Source organism: Rhagoletis pomonella, unplaced genomic scaffold (genome assembly GCF_013731165.1).
Source record: "Rhagoletis pomonella isolate Grant_MI unplaced genomic scaffold, Rhpom_1.0 Rhpom_scaffold_00007, whole genome shotgun sequence".
Lineage (NCBI taxonomy): Eukaryota > Metazoa > Arthropoda > Insecta > Diptera > Tephritidae > Rhagoletis > Rhagoletis pomonella.
Window position 1 is genome coordinate 57,021,689 of NW_023458561.1, and position 15,880 is coordinate 57,037,568.

Here is a 15,880-nt window from a genome sequence, read left to right on the forward strand (position 1 = left end):
TTACCGTGATCGATATCAATAATTGGTAAAAAAAATCGGTATTGGGTATTTACATATCATTTGGCATATAATTTCAAGTCTGTTACATGCACTCCAAGTTTATCATTTTAAATCCATAAATGGTATATAATGATTACACGGTGCGACATTAAATTTTACACACAAAAAAAAAATTTATATATTCGCGAAACCATGGGCCAAATATAGTAAAACTGCGTTTTTAGTTTTTCTCTCTGGCGTTGGGATTTTTTTTAAGGACTTTGAAATTGTAAAAATATAATTAATTCAAAAAATTATTTTAAAAAATCAGTACAATGTAGAATTACACTTCGAATATCAAATTAAAGAGAAAATTCTGTAGAATTAAGGCCCATTAAGTTTTTTGGTGCATAAGGACGATTAGGTATTGAAAATGTCCCTTCTACATTTTATAATTGAATATCCTTGAAATTTACAATAATTATTTTCGAAAAAAAACTAATTAAAAGGACATATTCAATACCTATTCGTCCTTGTGAACCGAAAAGTTTTCATTTTTTAATTCTACAGAATTTTCTCTTTCATTAGGTGCTCATACTGTTTTTCTATATTGGAATGAATTTTTTAAATAATTTTTAGAATTACAAAGACAAGACAAAATCTATGAGGCCAGGAAAAATTATTTTATATACTTACATTTTTTTATATTATAGTCCATTTATATAAATTTTTTTTATTTTATATTTTACATTAATTTTAATTGTAGACATGCATGACTATTTTTTTATCCTATTTTATTTAATTCCATTGTATGCATTTAAGCATGTATAAACCTATTTAAGTACATATACATACTTATGTACCTCCATATATAAACATTTTTTGCCTAAATATTACTGAATGACCTTGTACATGCAGCCGAGCTTCCATGTATGTAGTTCAAGTGTTTAAGTATCTCCATACATATATGTATTTACATATGTATATGTATAAAACATAAACATAGGTATGTATGTATGTATGTACATTGCACATTGGTAGTGCATGATGATTTGCTGCTTTTATTGCATTGGCCCACTTTCGAGCTAGCTATATATGCTGGGTATATACATTTATACTTACAAATGTACATATGCATGTATGTGTGTGCATAATTTTATTTAGTTCATCGATAAGTGCACCAAAACTGCTCATCTGTGAAATTAAATAAATATTTTAGTATGTATAAAAAGTAGCAATACATTTTGTTAAAACTTCAACACTCATTCCACACCAAATTCGTAATGTTTTCTTTTCGAAATATTCAATTCAACGCTTTAAACATGCCAATTGATATACATAGATACAAGCACACACGCCTAGAAGTATGCAAAAGATGTTTTCTTTCACTATTTCTTTGTACTTTTGTACTAAATACGCATATATGGCTACAAAGGATATTTACGCATACATATGTATTCATTCTTCAAGGAATTCCAACTATACATACATGCATACATGCATATGTGCAAATCCCATGATTTTTTACATGAAATGGTGGTTCATATCTTCAGTTTGGTATAAAGGACAAGACTCCATCGCGAAATTGTGTTTAAAAAATGAAAGCTTAAAAAATATATACTAAAAAGAGTAATTTTTAGCAAACAAAACCGACTTAAAAGAAAAAAAAATATATATATATTTCATGATCCAATGATCGGATCTAAACCAGATTAGTATGGGACCACCTCTGATTTTCCATTTCGAATCATCGAAATCGGTTGACGTGGTTCAAAGTTATGCGGTAACATACATAAAAAAAAAAATATTCCGACGAACTGATAACCTCCTTTTTGGAAGTCGGTTAAAAAATAAATAACCACTCGCTCATATACCCGTAGTTGCGTATGTAACGTATATGCCCCGTAGCACCATACGAAGTCATCTTCTAACAAGTTTACTCGCACGCCTTAACTTGAAAGCCATACTATTTAAAAGTGATTAAATATTGGCGTTTAATATTTTTACACAGTATTCATTATGCACATATGTATGTATTTCTTTCTTCATATATATAACAATTTTAGATAGAATTTCGAGCGCACCAATAAAAATTGTAGAAATAAAATTTTATTTTCTCAAATCATAGTCTTCTTTTACTCAATGCAATTTTTTTCCTTTGATGACACACTTGTTTAGTTCGTTTTGGAAAGACGAACATTCTCATCGTTTAATTTTAATTAACATTTTGAAGTAACTTAAATTATTAAAAATAAAAATAAAAAAATCCAAAAATTTCAAAAATTAAGAAATAGCTGCGACAGATATTTTGAATGCTGCCATTTTTTTTTATTTCGTGGTGTACTCTTGAAACTTCACAGATATTTTGTACTTGACGCCAACGTCCATTGCTTCAAACATGAACATTCTACATATTTGAAAACTTACCAAAGTTATTAAAAAAAGAGAAACAATTATGATTTTTTCGAGTGACCATTAAAAAATTAGTAATTTCGGTTCTTTTCCGCCTAGATAAACGTTTTAAGGGTAAAATTTTTCAAATACCTGGTATATTTTATACTTTACATACATACATACATATTTACATCCTGGTTGCGCCATTGCGTCGTTATCTACAAAATATTAGCAGTCTATATATCAATATTCTAAATAATTTAAAATTTTCCCGCAGACGCTGTTCAATGAATATATCAGAAATATAATGCAATCAACTTGTTTGACATTTTGTGATGCTTGATGCATAATATGTATGTACATATGTATGCAGGCTGTGTGTAGTACCAGCAGAACCACACAGTGAATGCACCCCTTCATCATTTCATTGTCCTTCACTTAGGTTTGTTGTATTCAAACTTATGTATGAATGAGCGCCAGCATCCACTGGTATCTTTACTTACATATATTTGCCCTACATTTTCCACAGCCATGGTCGCACTATGTGCTACATAAGTGTCATTTATGTATATATGCATATGTATATATATGTAAATTCACTTTAGTACATAGATGTTTGTAATATATGAAAAGATTTTCACTTTCCTGCTGCTTGTGCATATCCTTTTATACTTTCTTAACTATGTAGGCACTTATGTACATATGTATACAAATATAAAGTATACATACATTATATTTTGCTTCCTTTCTTTCTTCTCTTTTCTTATACATACATACATATGTATTGAAACTTTCCCCTTTCACTTTTTTTTTTTTTTAACGCGACGCTTTTGATAACCCAACCCAGCCTTGCGTATCAACAGTTGTTGCTATTTTTGGAATTTGTCACTGTCACTGTTTTTAAAATACTTACCTACTAATGTATATATTTATACATTTCTGCACAATTTATGTACATACATAAAGTATATGTACCGATGTCCATCGAATAAGTAGATATTCAGGCATCTCGCTACGCTGCTGTTTTCCTCATCTTCTTGCGCTATTTTACATTCACCTACTTTCCCTACGTTGGGGCTGCTAGCGTTCAAGGCCAATAGACCAGCGAGGCAGCAACCAGCAGCCAACCCTCCACTGAGCCAACCAAAAGTAATCCTACCAAATATATGTACATACATGCGTACAAACTTACCATTGCAATTCAATGCTCCCACTCATGGTTGGTGACAGAAAGACGAGTAAGAGGAGCAGCAGCAGCTTTTGTTCGTATGGCTACTATGTAAGTCGCTGACAGCGAGCGATGCCAGTCATCGTCGCTGGTGGTAGTGATGGGGTGGCATTGTTGGCAGAGCGACCAACTAACTCTGTTGGTCTTTCGATATTCGCATGTGTTGCATTAGTGTGCGTCTTTGGGGATCAATAATGAATGGTCTTTACTGCATTTACACTGTGCCACTTTTTTTACGCGTTGTTCGATTGCAATGCCTCTGGGCATGCGATTTGCTGGTAATTGTGCTTTTTTGATTTTTTATGTTTTTTTTTTTAGCATGTTTTGCTTTTTCCTGTAATTCTCTACTTGGTATTATTGCAATCTCTCGCTTTGCGAAAACAGCTGACGATTTCCTGTATTGTTTTCTTTTCGTATTTAAAGCGATTTATCACAAGTATTGCATACTTTTCGGCTTCAGGCGTAACATTTTTTTTCACTCGATATCAGTGCATGTTTTAACTTCACCAACCTCAATTGCTATTTTTCATTTTGATTGGCATACTTACAGGCGTTTTTTATGATTTGTTGTTAAAAAAAAAAATAATTGGACATTGAGTTTTTTCGAAAAAGTCGAGTTTGTGAAAGTATTTTATGCCAATACACTTATTCCGTGGTTTTTGTTGTAGCAGCAGTGCTCAACCTCCCCAGGAGGTCTGGTCAGCCTATGACCCGTTCGACCTCGGACTCTGTGAGGAGGTGTTTATTTCTATGAGAACCATATCCGCATGCTGGGTAGGTGCTTTGTCACTTCTGAGCTTAGCCGATAGAGATAACTGTCAAGTCTGTGGCACTAGCCGAAACGAATCCGGGTCGCAGTTGTGCTTACTCAGTGGAGAGCTAAGGCTCATCTTGAGTCATCGCGATAGACGTTGTTGGGTGTAGCTGCAGTCTGACGCGCTGAGTAGGCGAAGCATTTCGAAACAGAGCGTTGTTGCTGAAGGTTATGCTCGGGCGACATGAGATGACATCCTGTAGCACGACGTAGAGCTGTGTTCTGACGCGTTTGCATATTTCTCTACTACGCGTCGTTTTTTTCCGCCAACCACATTACCGGCAGCCTTATACGTTGCTGGCACTGTATCTTTCTCGGTTCTCCAAGTGTCGAGGCGAAAGTGCAATCGAACGAGACACCCAAGATCTTAGGGTAGTTGTCGGTAGACATTTTTGCACCATGGATTTTCCCATCTAGTTCTAGTGTATTCTCCTTGGCTCACGTTCTGAACAGTGTGGCGGATGAATGGTTGATAGGTCTTCAAGGTTACTACAGGTGATGGAAAAGGTAGATGTACCAATTGAAGGCTACTCTGTGTCGAGTACGCCGCCTTGAGGAAACCCCGCTCAAATTCTACGCGGCTTAAACTTAGCGTTGCAATTGATGATGGTCGTCCACGCAAAGAGTAAGACATCCACCGTTTCACCCGATTTGGAAGCGACGGGAGTAGGATGTATGCACATTAAAATTTAGAACCATACATACTTGCTCTAAAATGTCAAAAGTTACTGAATTTTAATCTCTAAATCATTATCAGGCTCGCCTAAAGATACACAATGTCTCCATTACATTGCCTGTTCCGCTAACGATGGTCACTTTTTGGATATCATATTACTTATTTCACGTGATGAGTCCCCCTCCACCGTCAAAAAATTCTAATCCCAAATAAGAGGATATAAGCAGTGGTATTCTACTTTTAAGCCAAAATTGTCTAAAAATATGTCCCATAAAAACCCAAGGGATTTAAAAAGGGAATCGAGTGAAATCAGTGAAATCTGTATTCGTTGCATATTTTTAGGCAAACGAGTTTATCAAATGAGTTTCTGCTACATTTTTTTACCTCTTCTCATTGCTCATCCAACCATGCATTATTATTCGATTTTATAGAGACTTTTATATTTTTTATGCGGTATTTCTGTAGACGACACTAGACTGGAGGACGGACTAAGTTTCCTCAGCAACTTTTTTGTGTTGTTGTGAAAAAATATCTTGAACTCTATTAGTTCATAAAACATAAGCTTAAATGAACTAGTATTATTATTTTAATTTCCTATGACTCCTCTTCATACATACCTTAATCTTCTATAGTCCATCTCTAACAAATTTCTCATTTTACGATGCCTTACTCTTTCAGAACTTACTTGAAATCAACATTTCATGGTGTCATTTAATCTCAGAGAATGGCGTTGAGGCCTTGGCGCGCGGCTGTAAAAAGCTACGCAAATTCTGCAGCAAAGGTTGTAAACAGGTCAACGACAATGCCATCACCTGCCTGGCCAAATTCTGTCACGACCTAATGGTGCTCAATTTACACAGCTGTGAGGTATGCACGCGAATGTAATGAATGTAAAAATGTAAACTAAAACCTCCTTATCTTCCCTACAGTCAGTCACCGATGCCTCGATACGACAGATCGCAGCCAATTGTCCTAAAATGCAAAAGCTGTGCGTTTCGAAATGCGCCGAACTAACTGATCTCTCACTTATGGCTCTCTCACAGAACAATCCGATGCTGAATACGCTCGAAGCGTCTGGTTGTCGTAATTTCACCGATATCGGTTTTCAAGCATTAGGCAAGAATTGCAAATATTTGGAACGTATGGACTTGGAGGAGTGCAATCAGATAACAGATTTAACGCTGGCGCATCTGGCTACCGGTTGCCCCAGTTTAGAGAAATTGGTATGCGTGAATTTTTATTCAGTTTTTCAAGTTAAGTTAAGCAAAATTTTTTTTTTAACTTCACTTTATTTTTATAGACCTTGTCGCATTGCGAGCTTATCACTGACGATGGAATACGTCAGCTGGCGGCTGGTTGTTGTGCAGCTGAAAGTTTATCCGTCCTCGAATTGGATAATTGTCCATTAATCACCGATCGTACATTAGAGCATTTAGTATCTTGTCACAATTTACAAAGAATCGAGCTATTCGACTGCCAAATGATTTCGAGAGCAGCAATACGAAAATTAAAGGTGAGTGGGTAGAAGAAATTAATGACACAGACAAATTATCGACTCAGACGAGATGGGTGTTTTTACCGTTAAATCTGGATGGTGGGCTGAATCTCTATTGTTCCCTTACCTTCACTGTGCGTGAGCCGTTTTCTCTCTTCAAAAAAATCACTTCAATTTGAAATGTTGGTGGATTCAAAATTGAATAGGACTGCACATAAGCAAATTTTCTAGAGAATTTTCAGCATTAGAAATCAAAAAGATATTTTGAAGTTGATACAATATTTCAATCTCTGACGGACTAATAGCAAACATAACACCCGATGGGTATATTAGCGTATTCACGACAGTCGTAACCGGAACGGCCCAGATTTATATCACTCCACCATCACTCCTTAAAAGACTCTTTGAGGATTTAGAAGCAGATATATTAACTTAGAGATTCCACAACTGATGAACCAAAATCAGCGGAAGAAGTGGAAAGAGCACCCCAAGACCTGAAACTTCACCCCTTGCGTTAGTTGTTGTCAACCGTCAGATCTCTGCCCAACGCGATGATGCACGATGCCATCGTGGAAATTACAACGAATCATCCTTCGAAGCTATTAACCCTGAGTCATTAAATCGTTTGGGTCTGACGGGAGTAGACACCCTTACCGAGGTCCTCAATTTGTCGTTAGCCACTCTCATTACTCCTGATATGGAGAAGTATGGGGGAGTCAAGTCACTACTGCAACTTATCGTCCGATAACTATCCTTTACCCATTAGTAAAAACACTTCATGTCACTGTACTTACTTGAAGATGCACGGCTTCCGCAAGTGCACAGCACCACGAAAGCATTTAATGTCTTAACCTCTCTCCCCTTGTGAGAGAAGTGCGCTGGTAGCGTTGGACTTGGCGAAAGCTTGCGACATCTTGGTCACTTCTCGCTACTAGAGAAAATTGACATATCATCTCTCCCACCGGGTATAAAACGATGCTCAACCAATTATGTGAGTGATCGTAGTCGATAAAAAAAAAACATCCAATCCACTTTTGATCCTACATAACACCAATCACCAAATCTTCACTTGCTCCGTTAAACCCTCTCAGTCAACACCACTCTTTCTTTGCTTCGTGAGCTGAGTTTGACGGCGAACAATAATCGATGCCGCTACAACAACAACGTTCAGCCTGCGCCATTGTTTCAGAACTCGCGCGTTTGATTAAAAAAAAATATATAATTTGAAAAATAAAAAAAAATAACTCCTTTCTCACAATCTTTCAGAATCATCTACCAAATATTAAGGTACACGCCTATTTTGCACCAGTAACACCGCCACCAGTCACCACTGGACATCGCCCACGGTATTGTCGCTGTTGTGAGATTCTCTGAGATTCGGCCATCGGCTTCGCCAGGAAATTCTTGTGCAAGGGCCCTACTGACTGATGTTTGTATATATTTACTAGTACATTTTTAATTGTTCTGACGATCATAATGACATCGCTAACACTCATGTATCTCTTCTCGATGATTTTTTATGTTTTTTGAAAATTAACTAAAAATATTAAAGAACAAATGACAACATGCATAAATAACTACAAAAACAACCACTACTATAATCACAAGAATCACAATTAAAAATAGGAAATAAAGCCAATGCAAGTGGTGGCATGATTTAATGTTTGCGAAAACTAGCTAAGGCAATTGCAGTCAACCCAAGCAAAAAAAAAAACAAAGATTATGTTTGAATAATGCTCTGTAATTGAAATTTATTGTATATGCATAGGCAAAGCTTGTAATTACGTGATTGCACTGTAAAAATAGAGCAGAAATGTAAACAAACCAAAAAAATGGAAATTAAATGCAAGGCGAAGTGAAAGCAAAAATTATTAAACGTATTCATGTAAATTCGAATTGATTGAGACAAATTCACTGAGTTTTTAAGTCAAATGGACTTTATAAGGCAAAGGAACGCGATCTATGTTATATTGTACGAATAAAAGGTTTTGTTTTAACGAAATTCTAAAATCAAAATATAATGCACAAAGCAAAATTGAGAATTATAAAAGACTAAACGTTTAAAGCGAAAGAAAAAAAGAAGAAAAAATAAGTAATTAATTTATTGAAATTCAAAAAAAAAAAATCACTTAACTGCAGAAAAATCAATAAAAGAAGAAAAGTAAATTTACAAAAGAATTCGCGTAAGACGCTTTGCAATTTTACAAAATTTTCGCCGATTTTTGTGTTTCGCGCACGCATGCCGTAAAGTGAGTATTAAGAAAAAAAAAAAACATTAGCAATACAGTTTGAGAATTGAGAAGTGAACTGCGAATTGGTAGAGTGGTTGAGGAGAAGGAAAATGTTTGTAATTGTATTCGATTGTGACTGTATTTAGACATGCATATCGTTACCTTAATAGAGAAAGGCCCTAACTCATACAGTCGTTGAAGTGCAAAAAACCATACAAGCTAAAATTTTTTTATCGCTTAAATTAAAATTCTATGAAATGCATCAAAATAAATCAAAAAGGGAATTTTGGATTTTTACTTAGTTACGGCCGTTTTGTATTTCAGCGACGATGTGAGATAGGGTCTTTCTATATTACGGTAACGATATGTATCTACATTTCGCCCTCATTATTACAAAATTTTTAAGCCGTTACAACAACTGCAAAATTAAAATAAAAATTTGTTTAATGTTTTTTTGGCCTGTTAAACAGTAAATAAATCTCGTTTTGTTTAAGATATACTTTTATTAAGCTTGAACATTAAAGAAAAATTTCACCTACATTTTTTTTTTAATAATGAGGACAATGTATACATATATTTCAATTTGTATATACTTCTGTTGCTTGTTTTTTTATATCATTTTTTTGTCACACTTTAAGTTATAAAAGGAAATTTTTTATTTATAATTATCATGTCACGTATAAAACATATACTATGCTAATTAATGTTTATATTTTTTTTAGACATAACACAAACTGCGGAAATTCGCGCACGCATCAACACATAAATATATTTGAAACAATCATCATATATACACATAACATACTACACACCTACATATGTACATATGAACATACATCTGTGACATGTGAGAGTCTGAAAAGCAGTAGGTTTAACTAAATTAGAAATTTCTTTTAATATTTTCACCTACATAAAATTAGTGCAGTTTTTGCATTTCATACGTTTAGATTTTTGGCTATGTGTATTATAGCCACGGTGACCAACCGTCTTGTATTGTATGGAAAAGTCGTATTTTTTTAGACAATTGTGCTCTTAATTTATTTCGTTTATACGGAACTCAAAATGTTCTGTAGAAAATTATTATTCGAAAGTTTTAACAAAAAAAAATAGAATTTGAAATTGTATCTTAAGCGCTAAGGAACTGTTTATATCTTTTAATTGAATTAAGGGAACGCATATTCCAGTTTCTGACAACCAGGGAGCATAAAAAAACTCAAAATGTTACGAAATAAGTAAGGCTTTTAATTAAAAAAAAAAAAATTAATCAATGGCACGTTCTGTAGGTCCTTCGATTACAACTAAAACTTCATTCTAAACTGATATGTGAATAGAAGAAAGCTTTCTCAACTCCAAGCTCCAAGTTCAGAAAGCTCTAAGCAAAACTTAGATCAAAGTTTTACCATAATCGCGGCATTCGTGATCGAATGATATCTCGTTTTAAATTGAATAATTGCAATTTACAGTTTTTATTCCAATAAAATTCAAATTCGGACCCTAATAAAACAGGCAGCTGTGAAATATTGAACTGCAACAAAATAGGCAAAGGTTTTGGTAGGCGGGCACAGGTTAAAAGCTTTCTTTGGCCAAAATTGAAATTAAAAAAAAGACTTAGGTAGTGACCTTTATTATACATAGTTTGGTCTACCTCAGTGCTTTTACTCAGCGCGCTTTCATATAAAATTTATAAGAAGCTTTACAAGCAGCCTCATTGCGTAAGTCGTAAATTAGGCTGAATTGTACGACTCGACAACATTAGCATTGTCTACTGTCGTGCTGAAATAAGTAAACGACGAAAATTGTCGAAAACTATGCAGTGCTGCCAAGTTCTTCCGTTTTAATACACTAGTCGAGTGGAAATTTTAGGCAATGACGCTAAATTTTCGATACGATTCGACTCTCGAAAAACGACTTGCATTCGGCACGACTCTCGCAATGAGGCTGAAGGCTTCAAACGCGCGGGATTGGTTTTGGTCGTGAATGTTCTATAGGCACGCATGCAGTGCGTTTTTCAGCATTCTATATATTATACTGGCGTAAAAGCTCTTTGACCAATACTTTTCTAAATTGTAGTAGAATATTTTGTAATTAAGCTATCTTGTGATTGATGTTAAAAATTTTTTGTTAGATATATTCTATGTAGTTAGATTGAGCTTGAAGACTCTTACTTACACACACAGTTCATTTACAAATACTCACACACATATACACACATATATACATATATACACCCTGCAGTAAAATTTAGAGACAGTCTGACAAAGCGCTAGAACCGAACTACATATCTACATATATCAGAACTATATCTGAACTAGTGCAAAACCGATGCAGAGCGGAACAGTTGAAACTTGCGGTGTAAATGTGCAAATGCTGACTACTGGTACAATACGAGAGTAGCTCAGCGAGAAGACCTCCGAAGAGGCAGTTGTGAGTTTTCAAATTTAATGCATTAAAATTGTTGCGTTCGGTTTACAATATATAAATTTTTTTTTAAATAAAATATGTAACAAAAATGGAATCTGTAACACTAAAGAAAAAACGATAAAAATATTCAAAAATCGAATCTTAAAAACGTTTTCTTATAAAAAAAAAAAAAGCTGTCCAAAACGGACTCGGTTAAAAACTAGTTGCAAAGTAATGCACTGGGCGACAATTGCTACTGCCAATGACATTGCCGTGTAAAACTGAACAGTTGAAAGCATTGTTTGGCTATTGAGCTAGAACTAGTACTGTCGGCAATAGGTCTAGTTCTGAGGTAGTCAGATTTTCTGCAGGACATACATGCACACATACCCTCATTGCATTTAATTACATTTCCATATATACATACATACATACATACACACATGTATTTGTCAACTTGGCGCATAAGAGATTTACTAATTTTTCACCAATTGGCCGGCGAGCAACGAAAGTGTGTAAATAACAAAAAATAAAATAAAAATTATGTGATAAAATTTATGTAAAGAATTCGCTCATAATGAAATTATTATTTTCTCAAATTTTTGGTAAAAACAAATAAATGTATGTATGTCATCTAAAAAAAAAAAACTCTAAGCAACCGCACTATCGCGGTTTAAGCTTATCGTGGGCGTATACATATTCAGTATCCTCTATCTGCAATTTTTAGAAAAACTACGTGCTGATGTTAGAATCCAATTGGGACTTAATTGTCATCATTGATGTAAATTTTAACTATGCAATTCATTAGTAAGTAAATTCTTCTAACAGCTTAGTATAAGCTCAGCATTAACATCATCGATGCCAGTTAAGTCTTAGGTGGATTTTTACATCAGAATCTAATTTGTATGAAAACCGCAGATAGAGGGTGTTGAATATAAGCCGCCGATGTGAAATTTTTGCTGAAATAACAAAAACCGCTAAAAAATGTGAAGATACACAAGAATATTGAGAAGAAAGGTAGCTAACTACTTTTTTCCCTAGGGAAGTATTGTGTCGCTTGCCGGAATAAATTCATTTTCAGGCAAAAGCCGACACACATACAAACAAACAAACAGACCAACAATTTAAAAAGGACTTAATACCACAACACATCAAATAAAATTATGTTAAAATAATTAAATTTAACTACGAAAACAAAACTTAGTGTCCCATTGCATGAGTAAGCAACAATAACAAATACAATACACTTACAAAAGAAAAATGCAAAAAGAAACAGAGATGCGAAAATAGCAGAGACAAAAGAAACAAGAAAAACTTAAAAATCTACTAAATTATACAAAGCAAACGTAAATAGCGATAAACAAAACAAAAGCGAGAGAGAAATGAAAATACAATAAATACAAAAACAAAAGCAAAGAGAAAAACAAAAAAAGCAAAATAAGCAAACAACTAATCTTAATGTTTAAGTAAGTAGATGTGTGATAAATGCTTTTAAATTTTTAAACTAATAATATAATATTTAATATTAATGATGAATATTAATAAATAAATATAAAGTAAAATACAAAAATAAATATGTATATTTAAATGATACTATTTAAAATTAATACTATACATACGAGTACTATATATTGTATATTTAATATTAATGAATTAATGATTTAATTAATTGCAGCGCGTATGAAAACTATGGTATATATCTACTATATAAATAAAAAATATAGTTACGAAATAAACACAAAAATACAAAGCAAATAAAAAAATTTTAATTAAACGAAAAAAAGGACAACATCTGCAAATATTCGCTACGATGCTCGCATGCGAGTAAGCATACATTGTAAAGGAAAGGACGCATTAGAAGGGAGGTTGCAGCGCAAAAATTCATTACAAAAAAAATTTAAGAGACATTTTAAAAAGCTTTCAAACAGCGAAATTTATTTAAGAAAAATTCATTTTCTATTCATTTTTGGTGTTTACAATTATTTATTTATTTATTTTTGGATACATAAATTGAACAAAAAAAGGGGGTTTTAAAATGGTTTACTAAAAAATAGTGGAATATAATTAGCAAGATGTTTTTTTTTTTTTACTTGTCTCTTACTAGATGTACCCCAAAAAATATTTAAGTTAGAGAACAATTCAAATTCGAATATGTTTCTCTAAAGAAGAAGGTTAGAAGTCAATTAGAGAAACTGTCGAGTATTATAGCATTCTCTAAAAGAAGGGGACTTAATTCTCATTATCTAATCGTATTCTAACGTTAAATTCTAACTGGCTTCTAATGTCTTGTGTGTTTCTAATCATTCTCTAATCAAATTCTAACATAGTTCTCTAATCTGATTTTTGCTTCGAGAATTACATTAGAATTCTAATATAAAATCAAAATATTTCTCTAACCGTAGAGACTGTGTTTTCTGGGACAGGTTTATATGGAAGGACCTGGAGGAAATTTCTCAAATTCAGATATCTGTTTCAAATAAAGCCACATAATTATAAGAACTTTCTAACCTTTTCCCTAGAATTATTTTACCAATAAAAAAAAATGGTCAAAGGAGCTAGGCTGTTTCTTCGTGCTAGATCCAAGTTTTGTTGATTTTTTTTTTGTATTGGCACCATGTGCTTAACAATTCTGTGAATATTTTTATTTATATAAAATTTTCGACGCAGTGAATTTTGTAAACTGAAAATGACACAAAAAGTAAAAGGTTAGTAGCGTTTATTCGTCTTTATTTATTTTAAAATAATACGCCCGTAGATTATGCTCGAAATAAAAGTAGGTTTTAGCGACAAAAATGATATTCAATATACGTAAATGGTAATCTTACTTTTTAGACAAGCTAGTGTCTTTACAATTTTAAAACTAGATTTTAATTTTCCGAAATGTTAACACATTTACATTTTAGAATACAATAATAATAAGCAATTGCTTTTTCTTAAAATTTCAGACCTTTTACTCGATTTATTCAAAGAAATTTAAGCAAAAGGTCTGAAATTTTAGGAAAAAGCAACTGCTTATTTTTTATTCATAAGGCCTTATGTTTTCAACATCCAAACACCCAAATTCTTATCATCAAAATTTTTGCATTTCAAACTTTTTATTTTATTTAGAAGACACTTTCTTTGGGTACTAAATAGCCATTGAATTTTCGTGATTTTTAATTTTAGATCATTACGCATTTTTTTATTTTGTTTGCAATTAAGAATAGTCGTTAATTTATGACCGACTTATATCTTTTGTGATCTAAAAAACTAGAATTTAAAGCAACGGTTAAAATATAATCGGAAAAATTAAAATCGACAAGTCATTTTTAAGCAAAAAACAAAAACGATTCTCATATAAAAATTTAAGAGTACCATTTAATTTCTTCATAAACCAAATTAATATGGGACCCGCTTTAAAAAATAATTATAGAAATCGGTTATGTCCAAAGTTATGCGGTAACATACAAAAAAAAAAAAATATTCCGCAGAATTGATAACCTGCTCCTTTTTTTGAAGTCGGCTAAAAATAGAAAAAAGTAAACAAATTGAACGGAAAGATAAAAATCAAATTTTAACGATTAAATTGTAATTTTACTAAAAAGATTAAAACCGCTATGGTCCCTGGTATTAACAAATTTAAAAACTCAAAATTCCGATTTAAAATTTTAATAATAAAACGCTTATCCCATCAGACGACTATAACTACGGGCCACCAATTTTATGTGGTTTTTTTTTTTTTATTAATATGGGTACTTACATATTTTTTTATTTCATTATTTTTCTAATAAATTTTCTCTTTTCTTTTAGAATACCTGCGTATGTAAGAAAAAACTGTAAATATAACTTCATTTTTGAGAAGGGCAATGAAGAATGAAAATGCACTGATATTGAAAATGCGAAAAAATTAAAAAAAAAAAACCATAAACATTCAAACAAAGCAGCCACTTTTTTGTATTTAGTCTGTGATGTTATAACATAAAAAATTATACATACATATGTAAGTGTAATATTTACTAAAATAAGTGAAAATTTCAAAATTATCATAAAAGCATAAACTCGGTAATTGCTAAGAGTACATAAATACAGTGCGAATAGACAGTTAAGAAAACGAAGTGGTACATATTGTAAAAAAAAACCGAACTCAAAGGACCATATTTGGAGTAAATCGAAGCAGAAACTTGAATAATGTAAGTAGAAAATGCTAAGATATACTTAACGACAATTATTAAGGAACTGTTCAGATAGTGTTAACGCAAGCACGAGAATACATACAGAAATACATACACAGCTAATTACAGCATTCAGTTTTCATATCCGAACACACAAACCTACTAAAACACATCGAGCACCTATGCCAGAAATTACAAAAAAAAAATACAAATTAAAAAATAATCGAAAAGATTTAAAGAAAATTACAAAAAATCGTGGAAAACCATTAATAAAACAGATATTTTTGGCTTTACAAAATTTTACTTTAAATACTTTGAATAGGAAAAACTTATGAATGGCAGTATTTGACATACATATATTCTCTAAGCCGAAAAAAAACAGTTATTTTTGCTTTTTACGAGTATTTAATAGGCTTTGATAAAAAATTAAAGGAATATTCGGGATTCTCGTGCCGCTTATGTTTTATTTGGATTTCTCGGGTTTGTCTTGGAACATTTTCGGGATGGTTGCA

At 32.7% G+C, this 15,880-nt stretch overlaps 1 protein-coding gene across 1 annotated transcript in view; it reads left to right on the forward strand.

The window, feature by feature from the left end:
- LOC118743149 (F-box/LRR-repeat protein 20) overlaps positions 1–9,027 on the forward strand; it is a gene marked incomplete at its 5' end in the record, with an annotated part of 72,158 nt that extends 63,131 nt beyond the window's left edge. Inside the window, 4 exon segments of the mRNA XM_036475680.1 lie at positions 5,770–5,958; positions 6,021–6,314; positions 6,392–6,604; positions 7,853–9,027. Of these exon segments, the coding sequence (XP_036331573.1) occupies positions 5,770–5,958; positions 6,021–6,314; positions 6,392–6,604; positions 7,853–7,960 (804 nt within the window).
- Positions 9,028–15,880: the final 6,853 nt, after the last annotated feature.